The sequence below is a fragment of the Lissotriton vulgaris genome, chromosome 7, assembly GCF_964263255.1.
Source record: "Lissotriton vulgaris chromosome 7, aLisVul1.2, whole genome shotgun sequence".
In the NCBI taxonomy this organism is placed as follows: domain Eukaryota; kingdom Metazoa; phylum Chordata; class Amphibia; order Caudata; family Salamandridae; genus Lissotriton; species Lissotriton vulgaris.
Window position 1 is genome coordinate 150,590,451 of NC_141695.1, and position 25,812 is coordinate 150,616,262.

A 25,812-nucleotide genomic window follows, 5' to 3' on the forward strand; every position below is an offset into this window, starting at 1 on the left:
TGCAGTCGGCGTTGGCGTCCCCGCAGGCAGGGGACGCTGGGAAGTGTAGCTCTCCTTGGGGCTCCCCCCTCTCCGCGGCCGCAATGTCAACAACGACGGCGGGGGAGAGCAAGGATGTCCGCGGGACCAGGATTAAGCCACAGGTACGGGTGGGAGTTTGGTGGTATGCCCCCAACTGGATTTTTGTTTCCCGCTCTGCCGCAGGAGCAGCTGGATCTTATGCGCCTTATGATCGCCCGACTGCTGAGCACTACAGGCTGACACCCGGTGCCCGCCACACCCTGCGGCTCACAGCTCTACACCCCAGACAACACAAAGCTGCCTTTCAGAGTCTCCAGCCCAACGTACAGCCTCGCACTCTTTCCAGCAGCTCCATCCCAATCGGCTCCAGAATCAACCGCCTTACCCCTACAGCCCGCATCCTCCATCCGCACCCCCGCAGCTCGGGGGAAAAAACCTAGAGCTGAGACTCATGTGAATGGATGTGGAGCTCCGCTGTAACCACTACAGCATCACAACTACTGAACTCATTTAAAGGGGTTACTATTGAACATCACCTGCCCACATTGACACCACCCACCCCCACGCGCCGAGCTTGCGACCCTCGTCATAGGACACTGGGAACCCTTAACAAAGTCGTACAACGGACCCACCCCAAATACAGCTGCGTCACCACCCTCCCCACTCGGTAGCCATGGGGAAAACAGATGGGCAGCAACCAAAACTTAACTTCGACACTCGCAAGGCTACCCACTCCCAAACAAAACCTGATGAAGATCAGCCTGACGTGCTGACCACTTCTACCGGTACATTTGCTGGTGATGTAGTTGAGTCTGACATCCATTGAATCAAAAATGGACTCTATGAATGCCAGACTAGATGGCCTTACTCACAGGGTGGAGAAACACGAAGGTCACCTACCGAAGCGGAAAGACGAATTTCTGACCTGGAGGACACAACCAGCGGCACCACAAGCTGCACACTGGAGATGGAGAGGGTCTTGAAAGTGATAGCCGGCAAAAACGAGGATTTTGAATCTCGCTCGAGAAGAAACAACCCACGAATTCCAGAATCAAGAGCCACTGGCAAGATGGAAGGATATGTAGAACGTCTCCTTATAACTCTATTTGGCAGAGAGGCTTTTTCACCTGTCCTTGTTGTAGAACGAGCACATCGATCATTGGCAAATCAACCAGCTCCTGGGACCCCTCCTTTGGCCTAGAATAGCCAAGTTACTAAATTATCGAGATAGAGACACTGCCCTACGCCTCTCTAGGGAAAAAGGACAACTTAAACATGAAGGGACGGAGATATCAATCTATCCCGACTTCACCATGGCCAACCAAGACCACAGACGAAAGTTCCTCCAGGTAAAGGAAAAACTACAACAACTCAACCTGCCCTATGCTATGCTGTACCCGGCCCACCTCACAGTAAAGCATCAAGGGATACAACTTTTCTTTACCAATCCACAACATGCTCAGGATTTCCACAGGATCCTACCCAAACACTCCACAGGCCAGTCATCCCCTGCACATCCTCAGGAGGGAAACAGCCGTACCTCCAATGTAGAGTAAATCCCAGGGGGGACCAACCCCGAAACTGTACAGATATGCATTGAGCCCCTGCAGACACACTCATTCTTCTAAAACCATGGCGGAAATCGAAGCAGCCCTAGTAACTTCGCCCATATCACACAGACTGGGGAAAAAAACGCAGAGTCCAGAACATATACTTCATAGTGTAGCCTGAAAGGGCAAACTGTCAACGTATACTGAGATGAGGCAGCACTTGCCCCTAGACTCTTAAAAAAACTGTCACCCTGCAAGACACTTCTGCCTCTCTTCAACTGCGCCCAGTGCTGGCAGTAAATTAATGTCTGACCTCTGCAACAGTTGCACGACTAGCTATCCCTAAGCTGAAACGTGCCGCATGAAACAACATACATGCTACGTGGCGCCGCACTAATCAGAATCTCCCAACTGAAGAATCAAAACAGACACAGTGACGCGATGAAACTACACTTTACCACCCGAACACCCTCACCTTGACGAGGAGAGACTGGTCGCCCTATAGAACCCACCCGACAGGTGAACCCTAAACAATGTACACGATAAATGGTTAAAATGTTGATCCCACTATCCCGTTGGGACAGTGGATTTTGGGACTTATGAGGAGGGGGAGGGATGAGCCACTGCGAGTTTGGGTTGCTGATGTGGTAGGGGGGGAGGGAATGGGACATATTTTTATGCCACTTTTTATTTTGCTACTCTGCATATGCATTCTGACACCGAAAATTCTAATAAACACACTACGCGCTCTTCATCCGCATTATTATGTACACACGCAATGGAGTCCCGACCAATCTCCCGTCAATATGTGGGGGACCTCAGCAAACGTCACCATATCCTATCCTACTTAGACCGCCACAACATTGACTGTGCCATGCTTCAGGAAACGTACCTTGCTCCCACTGCATCCCCCACATTCGCAACCCGCTGGGCGACCAGCAAATGTTTCTCATCCTATTCTTAATATGCCTGTGGAACCCTCATCTTGGTGAAACGCACCCCCATTGCATCTTATGGAGACCCACAGGTACGATACAGTATCCGATGGGGAAGGTCATCTGCACAATTCATCACACTTGTCTCATGCTATGTACTCAACACTGACGACCCAGAATTTTTCTGGGTCCTTTGGGACAAAATAATGGAAATAGGCTCTACACACCTGATATGGGGGGAGACTTCAATGTTACCATAAACCCGACTCTGGATAGGTCGCATCCTTAAACTCACCACTACTCTAACGCTCAGATTGCCCTTAAAAACATTGTGGAGGAACACAACCTCATAGACGCTTGGAGAACTCTCCAACCACAAACCCGAGAAGGAACTTTTACTCCACTGCTCATTCATCTTGGTCCCCATGAACAACTGGCTAATAGACAAAGGTTTAGCTACCTGGATGGCGCATGCATCTCACCTCTCCTGCACATATTCGGACCACTCTCCTGTACTTCTCATTCTCACACCACATCATGAAGACCTACCCTACAACTCCTGGCGTCTCAACCCGCAAACCTTCTTAGATCCAGTCTTTGAGGACAAACTCAAGCACGAAATTTCAGATTTCTTTCCCCGGAACGAAGACTCAGTTCCGCATTACTCTACGATATGGGAAGCCTTCAAGGTTACCATACACGGTATCTTCATAGGCGAAAGTGGAGGGATCCTAAAAGATATACGTACCACATTGCAGAAGCTCAAACTTGATATCAAAAAGGTGGAACCGTCTATTCAAACCTCGCCCACCCCTGAACTAAAGGCGCGCCTACGCGACCTACTCACTGATTACCGAGAGACAGATGAAATGGAGTGGAAATATAGAGGGAAATACCATCAGACACATCGTTACAGCGATGTAGAGAGGCCGGGGAAAGCGCTTGCCTCTGCGTTATGCACCCCCGCTTTACCAATACAATACTAGAGATAGAGGATGAAGATGGCCAGGCACATAGGGACTCCTCGAATATAGTAAACATATTCAAAAGATTCTATAAACAACTATACAAAATGCACAGAAAGCAGTCACTAGATTTTACCACATTCTTTGAGGACACTGCTATCACTTGGCTGGGAGACGGTCAGAGAGAATTCCTTCTTGCACATCCCGAAGACGACACTGATAGAGACTCCTGAGGCGGAAGCCGGGAGGGCGAAAGACATTCTTTTAAAATACTCTGTGATATTGTGTACCTTTTAAATATTGCTTGACTCTTGCTTCTCCTGAACAGCGCGCCTCGCGCTGCAACGTTTGTTTACATCTAGGTCGCCATTCCTGACGGCGAGGCGAGCCACGAGACACGCCCACCTCGGTTGGCCACACCCCCTCCAACGCCCCGACCAACTAATATAAATTATGTGCCTTGGCAGGAAGCGCAGCGGACGAGCGCAGCGGGCGCGACGATTGCGCCACCGAAGGCGCGCTTAAGGCAAGCTCGTCTGCGCTCGTCCGCGACCGTCCGGGGCAAGGGGCATGTCACTCTGCTCGCTTTACCACCTATTCACCTGCCCAACTGCGCTGCCTTCGGGGCCCATGGCCGTTATCTGCCTCCATCTGCTCCCACATCTCGTCTCTTGGCTTAGCTCCTCCTGCCCCTCTGACAATACCTTGGCCACAACCTGTTCCCCCGACTCCCTCTAGTGGTAGCGCTTCTCCAGCTGCTTCTAGATCTCTTACGGCTTTCTATCTGAACACTAGGTCTGCAGTTGCCCACGCCCATGAACTTTCGGTCCTGCTGGATCTCCATGCCCCCGACCTTCTTTTCTTAACAGAAACTTGGTTCCGCGACAACTCCCTCCCCACCTTATTGGCTACTCTACCAGCTCCATATTACGCAATCCGTGCCGACCGGCTTAATGGCAAAGCTGGAGGCGGGGTGGCGGTCATCACTCGAACAGACCTCCCTTTTCAGCCCTTGTCCCTTCCAGATATCGCTACTACGGAGTATTTAGCTATCCGTACCACTTCCATCACGCCCCCTCTCACTTGTATTCTCATCTATCGTCCCCCCCATCTCCCTTATTGTTCCTTCCGGATTTCTTGGATGTTCTGGCTACTATCACAGTCAACAACTCCTCCATTTTACTTTTGGGTGATTTTAATTTTTGGCCTTCTGACCAAGCCGAATGCCCATCTTCTAAGGAATTCTCAGACACCCTTTCCTCTCTTAACTTCATTTCCCATATTCACTCTCCCACCCACGTCAAAGGTCACACTCTCGACCAGATCTGGTCCTCTAACTGCCCCGTTGAATCCCTTTCAATCTTACCTTGTACCTGGTCCGACCATCACTTGATTTCCTTTTCTCTTCCCATTCACCCCCCGACCAAGCCATCACTCCCTAAAAACACTTGGGTTCGAGCATGGGGCCGAGTTGACCCAGATAGTCTATCCTCCATACTCACTTCCTCCGCTCCCCTCCTCCAAGACCTATTTACCAGCTCCCAGGTCACGGCCATTGACCAATGGCTCTCTGCAGGCTGTGATACCATTGCTCCTCTGAAGCGGGTCTCAACCAAACGAGAGAAGGACGCCAACCAGTGGTTTAATCAAGATCTTAAAGCCACTAAACTGGTGGTGCGGCGTGCGGAGCGGGCCTGGAGGAAAAACTACTGCCCCTCCTTACGTTTAGAGTTTATAAACATCCTGACCCTATATAAGAAAAACATCCTTGAGGCAAAAACCATCTACTTTTCCTCCAAAATCCTCGCAGCCGAAAGCAAATCGAAGGAAATCTTTTCGATTGTTCACAATCTAGCTTTTTCGTATAGAACCTCTCTCAAACCCACCCCTTCTCTGGAACTCTGTCACTCCCTAAATAATTTCTTTATTCAAACAATCGTAACCATTAAAACCAACATTCCCTCTCCTTCCCCTACCTTTGTGGACCCTCAGTGTCCTCCTCCCAAGGACCATCTCACCACCCTCCCACCTCTAACTAAGGAATCAATAACTGCCATAATTCCACTTGTTAAATCTGGTTCCCCGCTAGATCCCTGCCCGGCTCATATCCTCCGTCATATCTTCTCTAGCTGCCCAGATCCCCCCCTCCACCTTCTCAACGGTTCTTTATCCCAGGGTGTGGTACCCAACTCACTTAAATCTGCTGTAATCGTCCCTATTTTGAAAAAACCTGGTGCCGATCCCTCAACCCCAGCCAATTTCCGTCCCATCTCTCTTCTACCGTTCCTGGCGAAAGTACTCGAGCGTCACGTCACCCACGCCCTGAGCTCTTTCGTGGAGAAGAACGGGGCTCTTGCCCCCCGCCAGGCCGGGTTTCGCCCGCACACTCCACGGAGTCCGTAGTGATTTCGGTCCTTGATAACCTCAGGGAGGGAATGGATACCAACCAACCTCAGGCCCTGGTTCTCCTCGACCTCTCAGCCGCCTTTGACACGGTGGACCATTCCATCTTACTTTCCCGTGTCAGGGCGGCGGGGATCGGGGGTACCGCATTGGTCTGGTTATCCTCCTTCCTGAGGGACCACACCCAGGCAGTTCGCCTGGGAGACTTCACTGCGGACTTCCGCGACGTTCAGTGCGGGGTTCCCCAAAGTTCCTCCCTTTCCCCCCTCTTATTCAATCTCTACATCTCCCCTCTTATCTTTTCACTGCAACAAATGGAGGTCACCGTATTTAACTATGCGGACGACCTCCAGCTTGTGTTCAACCTTTCCTCTTCCCCCGACTCTGTCTCCAACTTCCAAACTATCATGATTCACATCCGAGACTGGATGAACCACAACCATCTTAAACTCAACCCAGACAAGACCGAGCTGGTGTTGACGGGTGGTTCATCCAGCCCCTGGTCCCCCATCTTCTGGCCCCCTTCCCTTGGTGCCCCACCTGTTCCCTCCACCTCAGTTAAAACTCTAGGCATCAAGCTCAATTCCCAACTCACCCTTCACTCCCAGGTTAGTTATGTGGTTTCTTCCTCCTTCTTGGCTCTTCGCACTATTCGCAAGGTGTCCTGTTTTTTTTCATTTGATGCCTTAAAACTTATCACTCTTGCCATGGTCGTATCCCGCCTGGATTATGGCAACGCCCTATATGCAGGTATCCCTGCATATAGTCTTCGGCGTTTGCAGCAGATCCAAAACCAGGCGGCGCGCCTGGTGTTCAAACTCCCAAAATCCTCCCATACCACTCCCCTCCTGAAATCTTTACATTGGCTTCCTGTCTGTGCCCGTGTCCAGTTTAAGCTTGCATCTATCACCTTCCAAGCACGACTGGGCACGGCGCCAGCTTTTATCTCCTCGGAGATCATTCCCTATGTTCCATCTAGGGAACTGAGGTCATCTTCCCAATCCCTTCTCACTGTCCCACGGTTTCGAAGAAAGAAATGGGGAGGCTCGAAGTTTGCGACCCTCGCCCCGACTTTTTGGAACTCTTTGCCTGCAGAGCTTAGAGCTTCAACCTCATACCTGTTATTCCGGAAACAACTCAAGGCATACCTTTTCGCCAAATCCTTTAATTAATACTTTAGTTTCTCATTTTTCTCCTACCCCGGGTTTTCTGCTCTGACCTCTTTCAGTTTTTAGCGCCAAGAAACCGCTGGTGTACGTGCGCTGTATAAATAATTTTAAATAGAAATTATCTCCGCCATAATGCAACTGCAGTCTGGCAAGGCCCAGAGGCCTGACGGCCGAATTTTAAAAAACGTTTCGTCATCTGCTCATTCCTATGCTACGCCATCGTTAAAGAAGCTTGCAAGTCAGGCATTCTACCTCAATCTATGCACAAAACACTAATTATCTCCCTACCTAAACGGGGGAAGCCGACCAAACAAGTTGACTCATATAGACCCTTGTCCCTTAATAACGTCGATGCTAAGATTCTAGCTAATCACTAATCGCATCACCCATCTTATGCCTGTATTGGTCCTCCCGGACCAGTCGGGAATTGTACAAACCAGGGGCACCTCCCATAATTTGCACGCCCTCCTTGCGGTCCTTCATGACATCGACTCCCACACAAACGCTGCCTCCATTTTTCTAGACACCACTAAGGCGTTTGACTCTCTAGAAAGGGACTATCTAGCCTTTGTACTACATCGCATGGGATTCCCTCTCCCATTTCTGGCCTGGATACATCTATTATACATGGGCCTACATGCTAAAGTGATGATTAATGGCAAGCGTTCATCCACCTTCACAAATGCCAGAGGCACCAGACAGGGGGGCCCCCTGTCTCCTCTCCTGTTTGCCCTAGCCATTGAACCCCTTGCCGCCAAGGTCCGCCAACACTTCCGTGAACATGCCATTGTCTACCCAGAAAGGAAAATATACATTTCTTTATGTGCAGATGATATCACCCTTTATTTACGAAACCCAAATGAAAACTTGAACCTCAGTCTCAGACTATTCATCCTCTTCCGGTAAATATCAATTGGGGAAAATCCCAAATCTATCCCCTCACCGACTCCACTCCCGGATTCGAGCCGCATTATTCCCTAAAATGGTGCGATGATACAAACACTTAACTCAGTATAGTCAACTCCCACAAACAAGAGGAACTAATGAGGGCTAATAACGTATGCACATTGGATTCAATCACTGAAAAAATCATCGGTGGATCGCATTGCCCCTGTCCGTGGCTGGCAGGGCCGCTTTCATAAAAATGATAATATTACCCAAACTATTATATCTGTTTGTCAATATTCCCTACCCTCCCCAGCTGACCCTTTTCTCGATCATTAAAAGCCCACTTATAAAACTCACTTGGGGAGGAAAAATGGCCAGACTACGGTGGGACATTCTAAAAACTCACTTGGGGAGGATAAATAGCCAGACTTCGTGGGATATTCTCATGCAACCCTTCTGGGTAGGCGGATTTCAAAACGCAGGACCTGGAGTTATACTTTACCTGTGCCCAAGCTCATTTTGCCTCATATTGGAAAATCCCCTATATGTGCCACACCTGGCGATTAAGGACGGATATATGACCCCGACCCCATGCACTGCATACCTAAGCACCCCTGCAGTCCCAAGGTGTCTTGCCTCCACCACTGTACAATGTAAGACCAACGCATGGTAAGACCTAGCAAACCTCACACAATGCACTCTGCTGTACTCCCCATTGTACCCCTGTCCACTAGACAGGATATCCCAGTTACACAAGAAGGCAGCTGTCGCAGGCTCCTCCGAAAGCTGTCAATAAAACCTGGGGGCAACTTTACGTTTCTACTATGTTAGGCTGCATCAAGACGTCAAAGCCCTAACCCCCTGCTTCCCACAGGAGCCCCCCATCATGTCCCCCTACATGTCATTCTACAACAAACCGCTGCCTCCCACGTTATATCACTACTATACCGCACAGTACAAAAAGACAGAGAATATGAACCTCCCCTAGCTAAAGGCAGATGGGAGGATGAATTAGGGCATCCCTTAACTGACTAACAGTGGTCCTTTTGCTGCAGACTGACTGGAGATACATTATTGCAAACAGCACATTTTGAATCATTCATTATAAATGTATCCATCGCCTCTACTATCCGTCAGCGCGACTACAACGCCTACGTATTTGCTATAATGACAGATGCTACCGCTGCGGTAGTGAGGGCTCTGACTTTCAACACATCGCCTGGGACTGTCCACCGGTTCGCTGTTTCTGGAGGGAGGTACTCGCGGCATTGGACCACATGACAGGGCTGCATGTTCCCGATGACCCTCAGACCACACTCTTAGGATACACTGATCCTCGAGCTGCCAAAATCTGCAGATACGCATCCCTCGCACTTCTCCTTGCAAAGAGAAGGATCGCTTGCAGATGGGGACGAGGGAGGGCACCAACATGTAAGGATTGGCTTCAAGACCTTATCTATTGCCAAGAACAATTGCACACTTATGCGGAACTCCTACCCCCTATCCTCACCACCACGGGATATATGGGCACCCCTACAAATCTACTTACTGGAACACACCACCATCACAAACTCTATGACCCACCCAGCCATACCCCAATAGAATGAAGTAAACTGACACAAAGGGAATCCCCACCTTGTATGAAACACGCTACGCACAGGGGAAGATGGATCACCATGCAACATCACTCCATATTCGAAGGATAGGAATGCACCAACATATACAAGCATGCTTAATGCACACACAATTCAATAGTGAACATGTTATTTTTAAAAATGTGTTGTTTAAAATCACAATCTGTGATTAATAAAACGAATTTCGTTGTGTGCACTGCATCCCATTTGAGGATGCAGTGCCCGCAACAAAGTTTGTTTTATTTATGTATATGTTTTCTTACCTGTAATCCTCTGTAATCCATAGATTACTACCCCCCACTCTGCCCCTCCCCACGTCACCGCCCAACAGCTACTGATCAAACTGACTGTGTATTAGGACTGACATGTTATCATCTCCCCACCTGAAATAAACACATGTCTGCTTTTCTTTCACACATTATGATCTAACAGTATGCAGAGTCTGTGTGTGTCTACATCACATTAATGAAGACAGTGGACCAATGACACACTTTTTTAATATATTTCACCAGATTGACAACAGCATGCCTCATCCTTCTTGGGTCATTGTACAAAACTGGATACATGTGGTGCTATCTACTAGGGATTTACAAATACATTAAATGTGCCACTTAGTGGTATACCCATTACAACATTTTTAAAGAGTTGATCACAAGGACTTTGCCACTGGTTAGCAGTAGTAAAGTATACAAAGTCCTATGACCAGCAAAAACAGATACAGCATAAGAAGTCAAACATCTGGGGGAATACTATAAAAAAGATGATCATTGCCAACAGTCATGTAGGTTCAAAGATACATGAAGAAAGCTGCCTCTAATTTCCCCACCAAAAATGTGTCACTCTGCCATCACAACAGTAGCCTGGTGCTAATGTATGAAAAGTATCAATTTGTTGACAGATTTGTTTTCCCAGGCTACTTTCCCTGTGTTCACTTGTTACCACCCACAAAACATGATTTGGCAGAGCAGGATTGATATGGGTCAACACAGGAAATGCCCACAAATACAAGTGCATTTTGTTTTGCAGAAGTGTGGAAAATCTGTGTGGGGGTACATTGGCCAGAGGTGGAGAAGAATATGAGGATGATCAGCTCCAGACTTTGATCATCTGCAATTTTCAGAGTGTTCTCTCCGAGGTGAGTGGGCCTTTTCTTGCTAGTCTTTGGAAGGACCTACTCAAGTTCGAGATGTTACTGGGAAGTAAGGGGTGCAGTTAGCTAGCCATGCAGCCAGCAGCATATTTCAAGGTTAATCAGGCAAGTTCATCAGGATCAGCCACAGGGCCCAGGACTGGGAACCAAAACTAGCCCTGACAAATTGCTCGGCCTGCCCCCACTCAACCCCAAGCTCTTTGTCAGGCCCAGAACCGGCACCCACCCGTGCGACAAACCGGGGGATTGCCCGGTGCCTGCTACGCCAGTCCGGCCCTGATCAGCCATGTTACCCCTCTCTCAAATACTGATGGGTATCAGATACAATGTCAGTAGGGAGTTAAACTCCTATGAAGTCTGATTCATTGTTCAAACCATGCACCCAGCGGCTCCCTTGAGACTTCTGGGACCAAGTACATCACAAATATTGTACAGTACTAAAATAAATTAGGCTTAAGTTTTGACTAATCATGTACATGTTAACTATAATGCTCATGGTGGCCATCTTCTTTATGGCTATTAAAGATTCACCACTCAGGGCTGTATCCTTGCTCCAAAGATTCCATATCCTCTTTTTCTTTCCGCTCAGTACCGTCAAACTGTACCATCCACATCACTCCATTTCATCTCTATAAAGTGACATACATATATGCATACATATAATAAATACTCAATGTGCCTAAAGGTGGAACCCAACCTACAGACAAAGCTGGCCCAATAGAAGTGGGACTGGCCCACAAACAGCATGGTGTCCTTACAATGAGCATCACTTTGGCTTAATTTTGTGTAGCCTGGATGGTGACAAGAAGATGTGGTTAGTTCAAATTGTGGTACTCTTCATAAAACCTGACTCTGTTCATTAGATGGCCACAGTGAAATATCGATGATGCTACCTAGGATTAACAAGGCTGAGAAAAGGATTGGTTGTAGGCTTCTAGGGCCATTTTAAACTTTATTGGAAGCAATACACTTTAAATCAAAATGATGTGATTTATTTGACACCATGCTGAGAAGTCCGACATCACAGGTATCCGTAGTAGCACACCCTCTCATGCTATACCTTTTTACCGGCTTACCTGAAACAAAAAGACAACACACCTCAGTTTCCCATCCTCTAGTGTACTTTGTACTTTGTAAGCTCAGAAAGCTGTAGAACTCTGCATAACATGCATTGTTTGACCGGGTGAGATATTGTGTGAGTATGAAAAGCTGCACATCACATAACATGTTTGATGATTGAACTGAGACTTTTTTTCTACAAAAGGAAGGCACCAAACAATTGACGTATTTCTTTTCAGTTGTAGTACTAGGAACGTAATAAGAGAACATAATGTGATATTGACTACACTTGGTGGGAACCTCATACCAAGATGGGTACATTTCTCAGGGCAAAAATAACATATTTTTAGAATGAACACTTTTGATGCAATATGTTACTTCAGTATTATATTATTTGCTCATTATTTGTTCATTGTACCACATTCTACATTCTTAAAACCTTTAAGCTGACACGTGTCATTTGGTGTTTGGATCGATCGAATAAGCTTTCAGAAGGCTGAATTGGCTGAATTGGGCAATAAAACAAGAAACCAGAAGTTGAAACAAATAAGGAATCTCATTTTAAAGTTCATCTTACATTTTCTCAGGTAAGCAGTAAGTATATTTTTGAATTAAGGCATCAACAGCCTGATTCATCAACGGGCCGTTTTGCGAGCCCCTAATAGCGAACCATAGCGATTCGCTATTAAGGACTCGCAAAACGGTAATCATGTAGGAATCGCATAATAAAATGCGATTCCTACTGATTCCTTATTTGCGATTAGCAAATTGCTAATCGCAAATAAGGAATAACTCGCCATTCATTCCTATGGGCCAAAAGGCCCATAGGAATGAATGGGGAGTATTCCTTATTTGCGATTAGCAATTAGCTAATCGCAAATAAGATTGCGATTTGAAGGGTGCCAGGGGTGTCCACAGGACACCCTGTAGCACCCCTCAAATGAAATTTCACACAGGTGTTGCACACACACATGTCCAAAGGACATGTGTGTGTGTAACATGCAACTCAGAAAAATGCATTTAAATGCATTTTTCTGAGTTTTCGCAATTTACCGCGAGGTCTGACCTCGCGGTAAATTGCGGCAAGAAATTGCGAATTCGCAAATTTAAATTGGATGTTGAATTGCATTTAAGGAATCTCTAATAGAGATTCCTTAAATGTAATTCCTCGCACATTTGCGACATCGCAATTAGCGATTTTTGCATTTGGGATGCTGAATCCCAAATGCAAAAATCGCTCTCGCAAAGGGCCGGATTCTCAGAATCCGGCCCCTTGCGAGCGCAATTTAGGTTCATGAATCGGGCGGCAAGTGCTTGACTAACCATACAATTTAAAAGCGTAACCTTCCTCAGCAATAAGTGAAGACAGGTGCCTAACAGCTAGGACACTGAGATATAAGGCTATCAGTGAGGTATATTTAAGTGGAAAGACAGCAAGTGCACTTAGAGGGGTGTTAACTTGGTACCTGGTTATCAAAGCACAATGTTTCATATATATTTTGTAATACTATTAGCTGCTGTGACTGTTCGGGGTAGCATTTACTGAATCATTGTGCATTGTTTCCTTCTGTGACACCCATTGTACCTATGGGGGCGCAGGACCTTTTTATCGTTTTTAGTTCATGGTAAGAAAAAGCAAATATTGGGGGGGGGGGTCCATTTTGGCTTACCAGGCAATCAAATATAATATTAAGAGCATCTCACAACAGTCTACAGATGACTACATTTTTTCCATCCCCAAGTAGTCTATGCCACAGCTGTTCCTACCGGCTACCCGTAGCCATTGAAAATGCTGCAACTGCAGGGCCTTGTTCTTATTGAGTGAATGCTTTGTCAATCAGATTCTTCAACAACATCATCTTCCAACAATACTGATTGGGCATGATTTCAACCAATTAGAAGATATTTTAGACAGTTTAGACCAATCTGATCAGGCTGCTAGTGGCTTTCTCTGTTTGGGTGCATTTTATGCCTTTCTTTATTCTGCTGTTGGGGCTTATTTGTTTGCAGTTTTTTACATTATGATTTTGTTTACAAGGATGATTGTACAAGGGAACCAGAGTATGTTAAATGTATATTTTTGTCTTGTAGGGAAACATAATGTAAAGATCAGGATTAGAGGTATCTACTTTCAGAATGGGTTGAGAAAAGAGAAGCCAAGTAACTGTTAGTGGTGAGGCAGTATATGGCTCAGAAACACAAGATCTTCAATAATCAACACTTGCTCATAGGGAGCCAGTAAAGGAGAGGAAGATGGACAGAAAGTTTGCTTTCTTGCTTAGCCCCTGAATAGTCACTCTAGTTAAGTTGCAGTTTGTAGAGGAGATAGCAGACAATCCTACAAAAGAGAATTGCTGACTACTCCAAAGTAGAAATGGTGAGGGTCCGAAATAGGTTTTTATCTGGAGCAGCTCTGCAGGAACCGAGTACTTTCTCTGATTACTTTAAGCATAAGGAAGGATGTAGTAAGCTTCTTAATAGGTGCCAGAAAGGTATTTGTCATCAAAAATAACATACAGGTGGCCAAGATGGCAACCTGCTAGGATGTGCTCCGATCAGCTCCCCGGCCCCATACCCCATTCTGCCCTTCCATAAACCTGCAAATCCCCCAAGTTGCTGGTGTCCTGCCCGCCGCACTGCGCTCCTCAGCGGTGCCCAGCGGAGCGACTTCTAGCCACGGAGACGACTCCCTGGGATGAACTAGATTCACTGTGGCTGCCCTGCCCGGAGGTGAAGTGTAATGGCGGCTGCGAGCGCGCACTGCCCGGCGCGTCTCCAGTGACGGCTCCTGAGATGCTGGCGCCGGTTCCGCACCAGCAGAGAACCACTGACGGCGGGCAAATCGCACGGGCTGGGACCATACACAGCTACGGGGTCCCGGCAGAAGCGTCAACCAGTAGGAGGCAAGGACGGCTGGGCCCTGGGGCGCCCTGGTGGGCCATCGTGAAACTTGAGCGTGAGGGAGCTGACCCTGACCACACACTACCCCATTGGGGAGCCGTCGACCAGGAGAGCAGGGCTGCCCTCTACGAAACTCAAGGCCCAGGCTTTGGGCCTGGCAAGGCCTGATTATCAGCAAAGAGCGTGAGGCCTGTACCTGGCGAAAGGGGGTGCAGTCGGCCCCACTGAAACCCTGCCCAGCTGCTGCACCCATAGACAACAGGTGAGGAAGGGCACAAAGGGAGTGGAGGTGCCCAGCAACACCACACCAGGCCGGACAGCCGACAGCGCCCGGGGTTGCCCCGAGAGAAAGTTGGGTGATTACCCTGTTGTGAGAGATCCCTTTGTGAGCCGCTCCCCACACGGGACCAGTCAGGTCGCAGCTGAACCCCCTGGTCATTTGGGGATGCCCTTCCGCCACACAATATCCAGCCTAATTTTGGCACTGCCTCCTATGCACGCGGCCATGTACATAAGGGGCAGCATCAAAACAATGGGTGTTGCTGTGGAATGCCCACCACATCACCCATTTCCCACATCTTTCACACTAACCATAGTGTGAAAGGGGCTTTATGTACATTAAGTGGCTTAACACTGCATAGTAAATAAGGCTAAGCCACAACGTTGGAAAAACTGATGTTGTAGTGGCGATAGGGACTTGTTCTTATGGCCTTCAGAGTCTCAGCCAGCACAAAAGCCGTCTTAACCCAACTGTGTCATTGATGTGTCTAAGGAAATAATATAGATGTAGGGAGACAAGCTGGGAGCAAGCTGGTAAGCTACTTAGGTTCCTCATAAAAACAATCTTCTATTATCTCTAGGGGTCTAGTGTCTTGGAAGCCCAAAAGCTCTCCACTGTACAGAGTGGCTCCTAGTGCCTGAGCTTTGTAGATTTCAAGGGCTGAAGTTAACTGGTGAAAAGATGAGCCCCAAAATACCCCCACAATGTAGTTTGAGCCCATGCATCTGAATATGGGGTAATCAATCAAATCATTCTGTGAGCGTAACCCCCAGATAAATGAACATCTAAACTCTTTCAAGAGCCACTCTGAGTCAGGTGTACATGGGTAGTTGGGCAGAAGTTGAAACCCATGCATTTTGTCTTGCCAAGGTAAATCTTCAGCATATACTGCTTGGAGAATGACCCAAAACAACCCAGAGAATCTAGATCCCTGTAGTGGATTTCGATAATAAAAGGGTATTGTCTGCAAGCAATAGGATTACAACCCCGGGACAACGTGGGGTGTCACTCTTACATTTCTCAAGCTGTGATACTAAATCATTAATACATAAGAGAAAGAGGGTAGGAACCATCACTCACCACTGCCTTACTCCCTGAGTATATGGGATGGGATGCGTTAATTCACCGCGGGATCCGCACCTGACCTGGGCATAATTTGTCGAATGTAGTCTAGTTAAAACTTCTATTGGACACTCCCGGACCTCCATCTCTGCCAAATACCTTCCACAGAGATTATCTGGGCGCTACATCAAAAGCATACTGAAGGTCCAAAAATATATCTTAAAGTCTGTCCAATTGGTCGCACTCTGCTTGTCCTACCAGCGTGTTACCCCAAAGCATTATGGTTTATGAAGTAAGCATCAGCGGGTACGCCTCTGCCAGAGTCTTGAGCAAAAATCACTGTCGCGTTGGCCATCCCTGGACACTTGTTTCAAGGTTGTTACCTCTCGTCAGCAGGGAATAGGCATGTATGTAGGGTTGCTGCGTAGGCTGCCGAAAAATATTTGCAGGTCTGGTATCGCTCGTGGCACGCAGGTGCGTAACTAGGGCTCATCAGCCCCACTGGCTCAAGGGAGCCTGAATATAAAAGAAAGTCCAATTGGTCACACACTGCTTGTCCTACCAGCGTGTTACCGCAAAGCATTATGGTCCATGAAGTAAGCATCAGCGGGTGCGCCTCTGCCAGAGTCTTGAGCAAAAATCACTGTCGCGTTGGCCATCCCTGGACACGTGTTTCGAGGTGGTTACCTCTCGTCAGCAGGGAATAGGCATGTATGTAGGGTTGCTGAGTAGGCTGCCGAAAAATATTCGCAGGTCCGGTATCGTTTGTGGCACGCAGGTGAGTAACCAGGGCTTGTCAGCCCCACTGGCTCAAGGGAACCTGAATATAAAAGAAAGTACAATATCTTAAAGTCTGTTGCCCCCTACATGATTATATTTCCAGTATAACAATTGCAGGCAGAATGCCTGGTCAATTGTTCCTAAGCCATCAGTGAAACCCACCTGCAAGGAAGTTAGTACATTCGAATCTGACATCCACTCATTGAACCTATTAAAATTATCTGACAAAACAATTATTATGAAATATCAATGAGGCGTATTGGTCTGTAGTTAGAGGGTAGGGACCTAGAACACTTTTTAAAAATTGGGTTAATTTCAGACACTGCTCTAGTGGAAGGCATAGGTGCACTGACTTCTATAGCACTAAAGAGCAGAGAAAAATAAGGACTCAATGCATCTCCGTAGGTCTTGAAAAGATCACCTGCCATCTTATCCAAACCTAGGACTTTAATTGGTACGATACAGTCTGATGCTTTGGAGATCTCACTGTTGGAAATATTGTGGGCTGTTTGCGTCAGTGACTAAATGGAATGCTCAGCCATACATTTAGGAAGGGGTTAGTACTTGCCAACCCGGTGGCTTGGCTACAAAGGGAAGCCTGGGACAATCCCTGGTCGACAGCTCCCGATTATAACAGGGAGAAATTCTCAACCCAAGCAACAGAAGAAATGTTACTATCCAATGGGGCATGGATGCCAAAGTCCTCATTAGCGATGTTGCGCCAAAAAGAACAATAATACTTGCATTTTTTGATACTTAGAATAGAGTCCCATTTAAAAAGGTTCCCTTTTAGAAATACTAATTCATTTTTGTAGAGTGACCTAGCCATCCAGATGGGGGTTCTAAATCCAGTTTTGATGGCTCAGGATAGAACATACCTGGCCAATCACCAGGTGTAACATGGGATCTCTTTCTTCCTCATGGGAATGGACTAGATTCTATCAAGAATAAATTCCTTAGGGAGGAAAACATAAGCTTACACATTTTACTCAATCTCCGTAGGAAAGTTGCGTCATCTGGGGTCCTAAAATCTGTGAGTCTGATTCTGTCAGAGAGCTCCACTTGAGCCTACGCCTCTCCCATTGCCCTCCCGTAGACAACTGCTATGTGTAAAAGCATTTATCTATAAAACAGTAGCAGTCCATCTCATGACCATGAGGGAGTGGGAGGCCAGGAACACCCAAGGCGTCATCCTCATTACTGATTGGATCTAGCAGACATGCAGCAAACAGTAGTTTTGATCCAAACTGACAATGCTCTAGAGGGTCTTCCCTTCCCTGTGGTGGTGGCAATTAGGTTAAAATTGACAAACCCTGCGAAGCGGTCAAAACCCGACTTCTCCTTCGTGTAACTCGTCGGTCGAGCCCTCTATGTGAACTGCTCACATTCCGGCGTCCGATTCTTCTGTTGTTGTCGGCGCTGGAGAGGTTTTGCACGCTCCAGATCTAGATGACTACCTCGGCACGGGCAGAGAGACTCACAGAGCCGCCATCTCTCTCGGCGTCCAAACCACGCCCCCGCTCCGGGTGCTGCCGGGCTCTGGTAAAGTACGGCGGGTGGAAGACTACGTGACCGCCCAGCAAACCGCCGATGATGCCGGCCGACGAAAATCGAGGATCCAGCTCGATATGAGGGCAGACTTCTGAGGATTCCGGCGGCGAAGCGGACTGTGAGATGAGCAAAAGGGTAGCGGGAGAAAGAAAACCGTGAGTAATATTAACGCTTGGGGGCACAACAAAAGCAGCTCGAGAGACAGTCACCGCTCGCACCCTCACAAAATGGCGGCATAACGCACTTGTAAGGATCTGCAGGTCTACAGATCGGATCTGCCCAAATGTTATCAGCGATTCCACGGGGGTAAAGGAACTAAAAACGATTGAACATTAAATCGGTAATAAGCGGAAATGTGCTTTTTGTGACGATTTTGATCCCTGAGGTTCTATAACGAACTTGTCTGTGAAAGCTGGCCATGATCCCAAATCAACCAAGTTATTTTCGATACTGCTAAGGCTTCAGGGCTACCACAATTTCACATGCTGTGATGCCTTGGTGCTGGCTCAATGCGAAGAAAATGATACCTGATGTCTTATAATGGGCAAAAAGTTATGTGCAAACCAGGGTTTGGTAAAAGCTGGTAAAGACTGGTAAAAGAGTAAAAGAATCTAAATGTATGCTTGAATGTGAGTCTTTGGAGTTTGCGCCCACCACACGCTGTATCACTGCAATGCAAATGAGTGCGAGTTCCACTCCTCGCATATTACCTATCTAACGCTTCTTATGTGGTTGTAGCGAAGCTGGGCTGACACAGTAGTGCCACTGAGGAGGTAGTCACGTAAGAATGGCGCACGTGGTGGATTTCAAAATGGCGACGCGGGCTTCCACCCTGAGATGAAGAATTGCGCCTTTCAACACAGTGCCCGATCTAGTCAAGTAAACGGACAGATAAGTTGATTGTCGGCTCCTGGGTGTCTCTGCTTTATCAGTGGTCATTTGTAGGAACAAATAGGAACAAAATACCGGAGGCTGGAAAAAGAAAGTGCGCCATAGCGGTCAGGCACAAAACAGGGGAACCACTGTCAACGATCAGTCAGTCTACACCACAAGTGACCATGTCAGACAAAGAGCTAGCAAAAAGCCTAAAGAGACTTAAGTCTGATCTGCCCTCACCTGGCAAAGGGAGGAAGGATAACCCGGATCCAATAGATTTAATACTTAGCAGACTTGATGAAGTCAGGGATCTGGCGAAAGCGACCAAGGAAGAGGTGGCAGCAATCAGACAAGATAACCGCGACACCAATGCAAAACTTTTAGAGGCAGAAACGAGGATTAGCAAACTTGAGGATATGGAAGTAAAGACCTGCAACGCAGTTAAACGCTTGTGCATAGCAGCGGATCAAACAACACGGAAACTCGCTGAATTGGAGGACCGGAATCGAAGGGGGAATCTACGCATTTTTGGTATTCCGGAAGGTTCAGAGGATCAACTGGGGAGCTGCGTGGCCTTTCTTGAGTCCTGGTTTACCCAAGCTACAAACATGACTTTTCTACACCCACTAGAATTTGATAGAGCCCATAGAGTCCCGGCCAGGATTTCAAAGGATCAAAAAGGTCCCAGAGCTATTGTTTGTAAACCGCTCCGGTACCAGCATGTAGAACAGATTCTTACCTTCATGCGTAAAAACAATCACATTTTGTGGAAATCTGCTAAGGTCTATATATCTCAAGACTATAGTAAAGAGACGGTGGACGTCAGGAAGGCATTCTTGGCACTTCAACCGCAGCTGAAGAAAAGGGGCTTCAAATATGGATTCGCTGGTCCGGCAAGGTATCGAGTGATTATTCAAGGCTCTCCGCACATTTTTTCCGATCCACTGAAATTGAAACGTATGCTGGATGGCCCTGAGGACTTGGACATGGAGACGAACAAACCTGAAAGCTCCGCTGATCAGGCTTCAGCCTCAGGTTATAAATGAAGGTCATCCTGCTGCACGCATTTTCCAATGGTTTTCTATTCCTGGTTGTTAAGCAGAACAAAAGAATATGTTCAGACTATTTTGTCACACAAAATATGGTACTTTTGAAGGCCCTGGTTAAGGCCCAGCTTTAAGGCTTTTGTTTACGGAGTTCATGTCTCCACATTTGTACACATTTTTCTGTATACTTTGAGGGTCCAGGTTAAGGCCCAGGTTTAAGGCTTTTGACTAAGGTATCCGTGTCTCCACATTTGTATTCTTGTATCTTGAGCTACTATGTTTAATGCGTTTTCGCATGCCTCATTACATAACTTTATACCTTTACCAGTTGGTAATGCTGTTGGTTCTGTTACTCATTCAAATGAAAGAAATGCCTTGTTTCGCTTGTCTTTTATCTTGCAGTCTTTGAATTCCTTCATATGTGCGAGGTTATTAGATGCATGGTTTGTCATAGTTACAATAGCTAGAAACAACTCACGAGATTGCAGTGAATGTTCATAGGTTCGTATGCTCCAAACTAATATGGATATGTTTAGGCACGGGGAGGCTGCACCGTACTCTCTCTCCAATCGCCATGCCTACTGAATACAGGTGGGGTGGGGAGGGTGGAGGGTTGAGGGGATTGGGGGTTCGGGTATGTGTTACATGTCTTTTATGTTTGATTCTTCTTCTTATTGCTTGCATTTACACTATTGCACTGGCACTTGATGGTGGTGAGGGTTATAGACTCTATGTTCACTCATATGTCCTTTCGAAGTCTCGGGGAGGTGAAAGCTTAACATATTGTAGTTGGTCAGGTGTGATGAATGTCTTTCTCCGGATGAAGCATCCTTTAACTGTTCACACATAACACTGTGAATACTCCGATGGGAGTATGTAATATGGACAAAATGAAGATATTACCACTCAATGTTAAAGGTTTGAACCAACCGATCAAAAGACAAAAAATCTTAGATTATGTGCGTAGGTTAAAAGGTGATATTGTATTGCTACAAAAGACAAAATTGGAAGCTAAGCTGTTTTACCACCTGAGGAATAAGTTTTACAGTGAGGTTGTGGGTGCAGAATCTGTACACAAAAAGAATGGGGTGTTGATTCTTGTTGCGAAGAAATCAAAGGTGGAGGTTTTGTCTTCCGAGGCCAGTTTAGACGGGAGGTGGGTTACGGCCAAACTAAGTAAGGATAATACGGAGTTTTATGTTACGAGCATATATGCTCCTAACACCAGTGACCTCAAGTTTTGGGAAGATCTAAATAAACATATGGAAAACATCCCAGATAGCGCTATTCACATAGTGGGTGGTGACTTTAATCTTCCAAAAGACGCAACGCTAGTTAGGGACTCCCACTGCCGTTTCAAACCAAGCAAATCTCATAGAGCCTTCATTAATCTGTGTGAACGCTTTCATTTAGTGGATGCATGGAGGCTCCAGAACCCTACAGGGAGGGATTATACTTTTTATTCTACACCACATGACTCGTACTCCAGGATCGACTACATCCTCATAACACAGAACGGGGTACCCAGAATAGAATCTACCACCATAGAGCCTCGTGTGATGTCGGATCACTCTTGTATTTCCCTGTCCATCGCAAATGCCAAATCATCACCTCGTCAGACGTCTTGGCGCCTAAATGATGAGATATTAAGCGATGCTCAACACAGATCCACAATACAAGCTGCGATTGTCTCTTACCTGCAAATTAATAAAGAAGGGGACACATCTGATCTTATTAGATGGGATGCCATGAAAAGTGCAATACGGGGAGTATGTATCAAGATTAGGTCTGCCATGAACAAAAATTATAACGCGAAATTGGAATCCCTAGAAAGTGAAATTGGAGATCTTGAAAGTAAGCATCTAAGGCTAAGAGACGATATGACTCTCTATGCTCTGGCAAATAAAAAATATGAACACAATAAATTAATAAGTGAAAGGGCGGGAGTTTGGCTAGACAAAGGTAGGAGATTTAAAATTTGTGAATCCAATAAAGCGGGGAAGAGTCTCGCTTCATATTTGAAATTTAAAGTACAAAAGAATTGTATTAACATCCTTAAGGACGCCTCAGGGAACTCACATTCTGAGCCAGACAAGATAGCTGAGGTATTTAGGGTGTTCTATGAGGACCTTTATGCAAAAAATACAAAGGTGGAAGAAGATAAAATTAAGAATTATTTGGATGAGTGTGATCTTCCAAGGTTGACTGCTGAGGATCAGGTTGGTCTAAATGGCCCAATTAGTGCTCAAGAAGTGGAAAGTGCGATTAAAAAATTGAAATCAGGGAAGGCACCAGGCCCGGATGGCTTTACAGCAAAATTCTATAAAACATTCCCCACTATATTAACTGGGCCCTTGCTAAACCTATTCCAAGAAATAAATAGCTCTGGTGAAGTAAAAGGTACTATGGCGGAGGCAACAATTGCAGTACTTCCTAAGGAAGGGAAAGACCCATCGCTCCCAAAAAACTACAGGCCAATTTCGCTAATTAATATTGACTGTAAGATCCTAGCTATGATACTTTCCGCACGTCTTCAAACGGTGCTCCCACAACTAGTCCATCCATTTCAAGCGGGCTTTCTAAAGCATAGGTTGTCTAGTGATAACACACGGATTTTGGCGCATGTGTTGGAGAAAGCTAAACTTCTAGAAACCCCTACAGTGGCAATAACGTTAAATGCCGAAAAAGCCTTCGATAAGGTTGATTGGGCCTTTCTCGAAGCAGTCCTCAATAAATTTAACTTGGGGGAAACATTTACACGGCTAGTAATGTCCCTTTATTGCTGCCCCTCAGCACGAGTCAGGGCGGGTGTATCGTTTTTATCCTCCTTTTGCTTAAAGCAAGGTACGCGGCAGGGGTGCCCTCTATCACCCTCGTTATTTTTATTGGCAATCGAACCGTTCTTACATCATATAAGGGAAGATCCTAAAATTGCAGGTATACCGTTTGGAGACTGCACGGTCAAATTGACAGCGTATGCAGATGATATGCTTGTCCTATCTGAAAGGGCGGATGAGGCAGTGTCTGCACTCATGTCGGACATTGAAGACTTTTCGAAGGTATCAGGCTACAAGCTCAATAAAGACAAGACGGAGGTCAAACTGCTGAACAATATAGGTGACAAGGGGATCTTGGGGGATTCTGGTCTTACATGGCAGCCCAAATGCTTTAAGTACCTGGGGTTGGACTTCGATAAGGATTTAGTCTTCACTCTAAAAATAAATGAAGAATCGACTTTGAAAAAAATATCTACTCTCCTAGAAAGTTGGTCCACAAAATTTCTCTCTTGGTGGGGCAGGGCTGAAACTCTCAAAATGATGTCGACCCCCTTAGTTAACTACCTGGCCAGTATGCTCCCTATGACGTTCTCTAATAATTTTGTCTCGAAAATAGACCAGCTGTTTGGTAACTTCCTGTGGCGGGGCAAGAAAGCCAGGATATCTCTAAAGAAACTACAATTGGCGAAAGATAAAGGCGGCCTGGGTCTGCCATCGTTCAGGAACTACCAGACAGCCTTTCTTTGTAAGCAAGGTGCTCAATGGTTAATAAAATCACCAACTTACACTCCTGTGTGGATTGAAATTGAGAGATCAATAATGGGCAATGCTCCTCTTGAGTCTTTAATCACCATGGATCTGTCACACCTGCCTCACTCCAGATATATAATGTTAAATACCAGAAGGGCCCTACTCAGACTTGACCAAACGCACAAAACCAAATTGACATTTTCTAAATCATCATGTATGTCATTATGGAGAAACCCCTACCTTAAACACACGGGTGTGGAACTCTTCTGGGAGTCATGGTCCGGAAAAGGTATTAATCTGGCCGGAGATTTGTATGACAATAGCGAACCAATCCCGTTCTCAAGCTTACAGATGAAGTTTGACCTACCCCCGATAGACTTCTATAATTTCCTAAAAGTCAAGGCGACACTAACTAGCCGTAACTTCTCACCCTACACTCCATGGCAGATAACGCATCTCCCACGCATTATGCACACAGGTCACTTTGTTTCCAAGGTGTATAAACTGTTGCTACCGTTGCCCAGTAAATCTCACAGAACTGTGGAAGCGAAATGGGAAGCGGAACCAAACACCACAGGAATAGAGTTGGATTGGGAATTGATTCATAAGTCAGCACTTGCCCACAAAGTATCACCCATCCTATTCCAGACAAAGTATATGCTCATAAATAGGTCGTTCTGGACTCCGGAAAAGCTATTTAAATGTAAATTACGTGACTCTCCGGAGTGCTGGAATTGCCAATCAGGGACTGGTGATCTTCCTCACATGCTATTCAACTGTCCCCTACTGAGAGAATATTGGGAGAAAATATTTGTATGCATTCATCATGTATTTAAGATAAAGCCAATGAAGGAATTTGTATATGTCATTCTAAGGGGGCTGGAACCGCGATTGGCAAATGAGCAAGATCGCCAACTTTTGGACTTAATGTTGACATTGGCATGTAAGGTTGTTTTATGCAAGTGGAAATGTGCTAAGGAAGTAAATTTCAAGATTTGGCAGGAATGGCTGTCTTTCCTAAGAGGTGCCACGAATCAGGCATTACAGTCTTCTACGTGGTGTCCATCCAATAAGAAGTTATGGAAATCATTACACAAATCTTCCCTCCATTTTGAGCCGCCTTGAAGCAATACGACCTTGTTATAATACCTTTGATATATGGGTGTGAACCTAGTCCGAATGTTAGAGCTATACCCACTGCATCCACACGTCAAGTGTTTGACAAATTAATCAATAACTTTGTGACAAGCAAGAGTGATTTTTCTCTTTATTTTTTATCATTTGTAGTTTCTGTACTGGTCTGACAACATATGTATCAACTCACTTTTGATGGAAGATTTATTGTATTGTCTTTTGCTTTTGTTTTCTTACTTCAATAAAAACGATTTGAAATAAAAAAAAAAAAAAATTGACAAACCCTGCTTGGCGTCTGGGGCAAATGACATAAAAGCAGATTAAAAAGATTTTGGCCCATATGTATCAGCACATTTTTAACCGTAAATGCTGCGAATCGCAAAAAACAGAGTTTGCAACTAAAAATCCACTATTCCCAATGTATGAAGCGTAATCGCAGAGCAAAATAGGAAATCCCTAAAATAGAGATTCCTTACGTTGCGAGGCCCTGAATTCTGCGATTTTCCAAGCGATTCCTTATTTTGCGATTAGCAGAGTTTACGAAATTCGCGAATGGGGTAATCGCAAAATAAGGAATCGCAATGGAATGTATGAAAAAATCCCAATTTGCGATTACACAAAATTCGCATTTTAGAGAATCAAAATTAACACCAAGAGGGAGCAGGTGGTAACCAGGTGCAAACTATATAACGAGTCCCACAATGCAACAGACTTTTTTTCCACAATGACTGGGCTTTACGTGATAGCCAGGAGGCCGCGTCTCAGAGCTGCTGCACAGAGGAGGAGACGCCAGGAGAGGATATTCCGTGCGCGCATTACCATCTTCCAGCGCACTGAGGAGGGCATCCATACACACTACAGGCTGGATGAAGAGAGCATCC

At 46.1% G+C, this 25,812-nt stretch overlaps 1 protein-coding gene across 1 annotated transcript in view; it reads right to left on the minus strand.

Annotated features, from left to right (window-relative positions):
* Positions 1–11,660: 11,660 nt before the first annotated feature.
* The window catches only part of LOC147701032 (phospholipase A2 inhibitor and Ly6/PLAUR domain-containing protein-like), a 75,963-nt gene continuing 61,811 nt past the window's right edge, over positions 11,661–25,812 (minus strand). The window contains exon 5 of the mRNA XM_086929292.1: positions 11,661–11,791. Within this exon, the coding sequence (XP_086785418.1) occupies positions 11,661–11,791 (131 nt within the window). The remainder of the gene's footprint in view (positions 11,792–25,812) is intronic.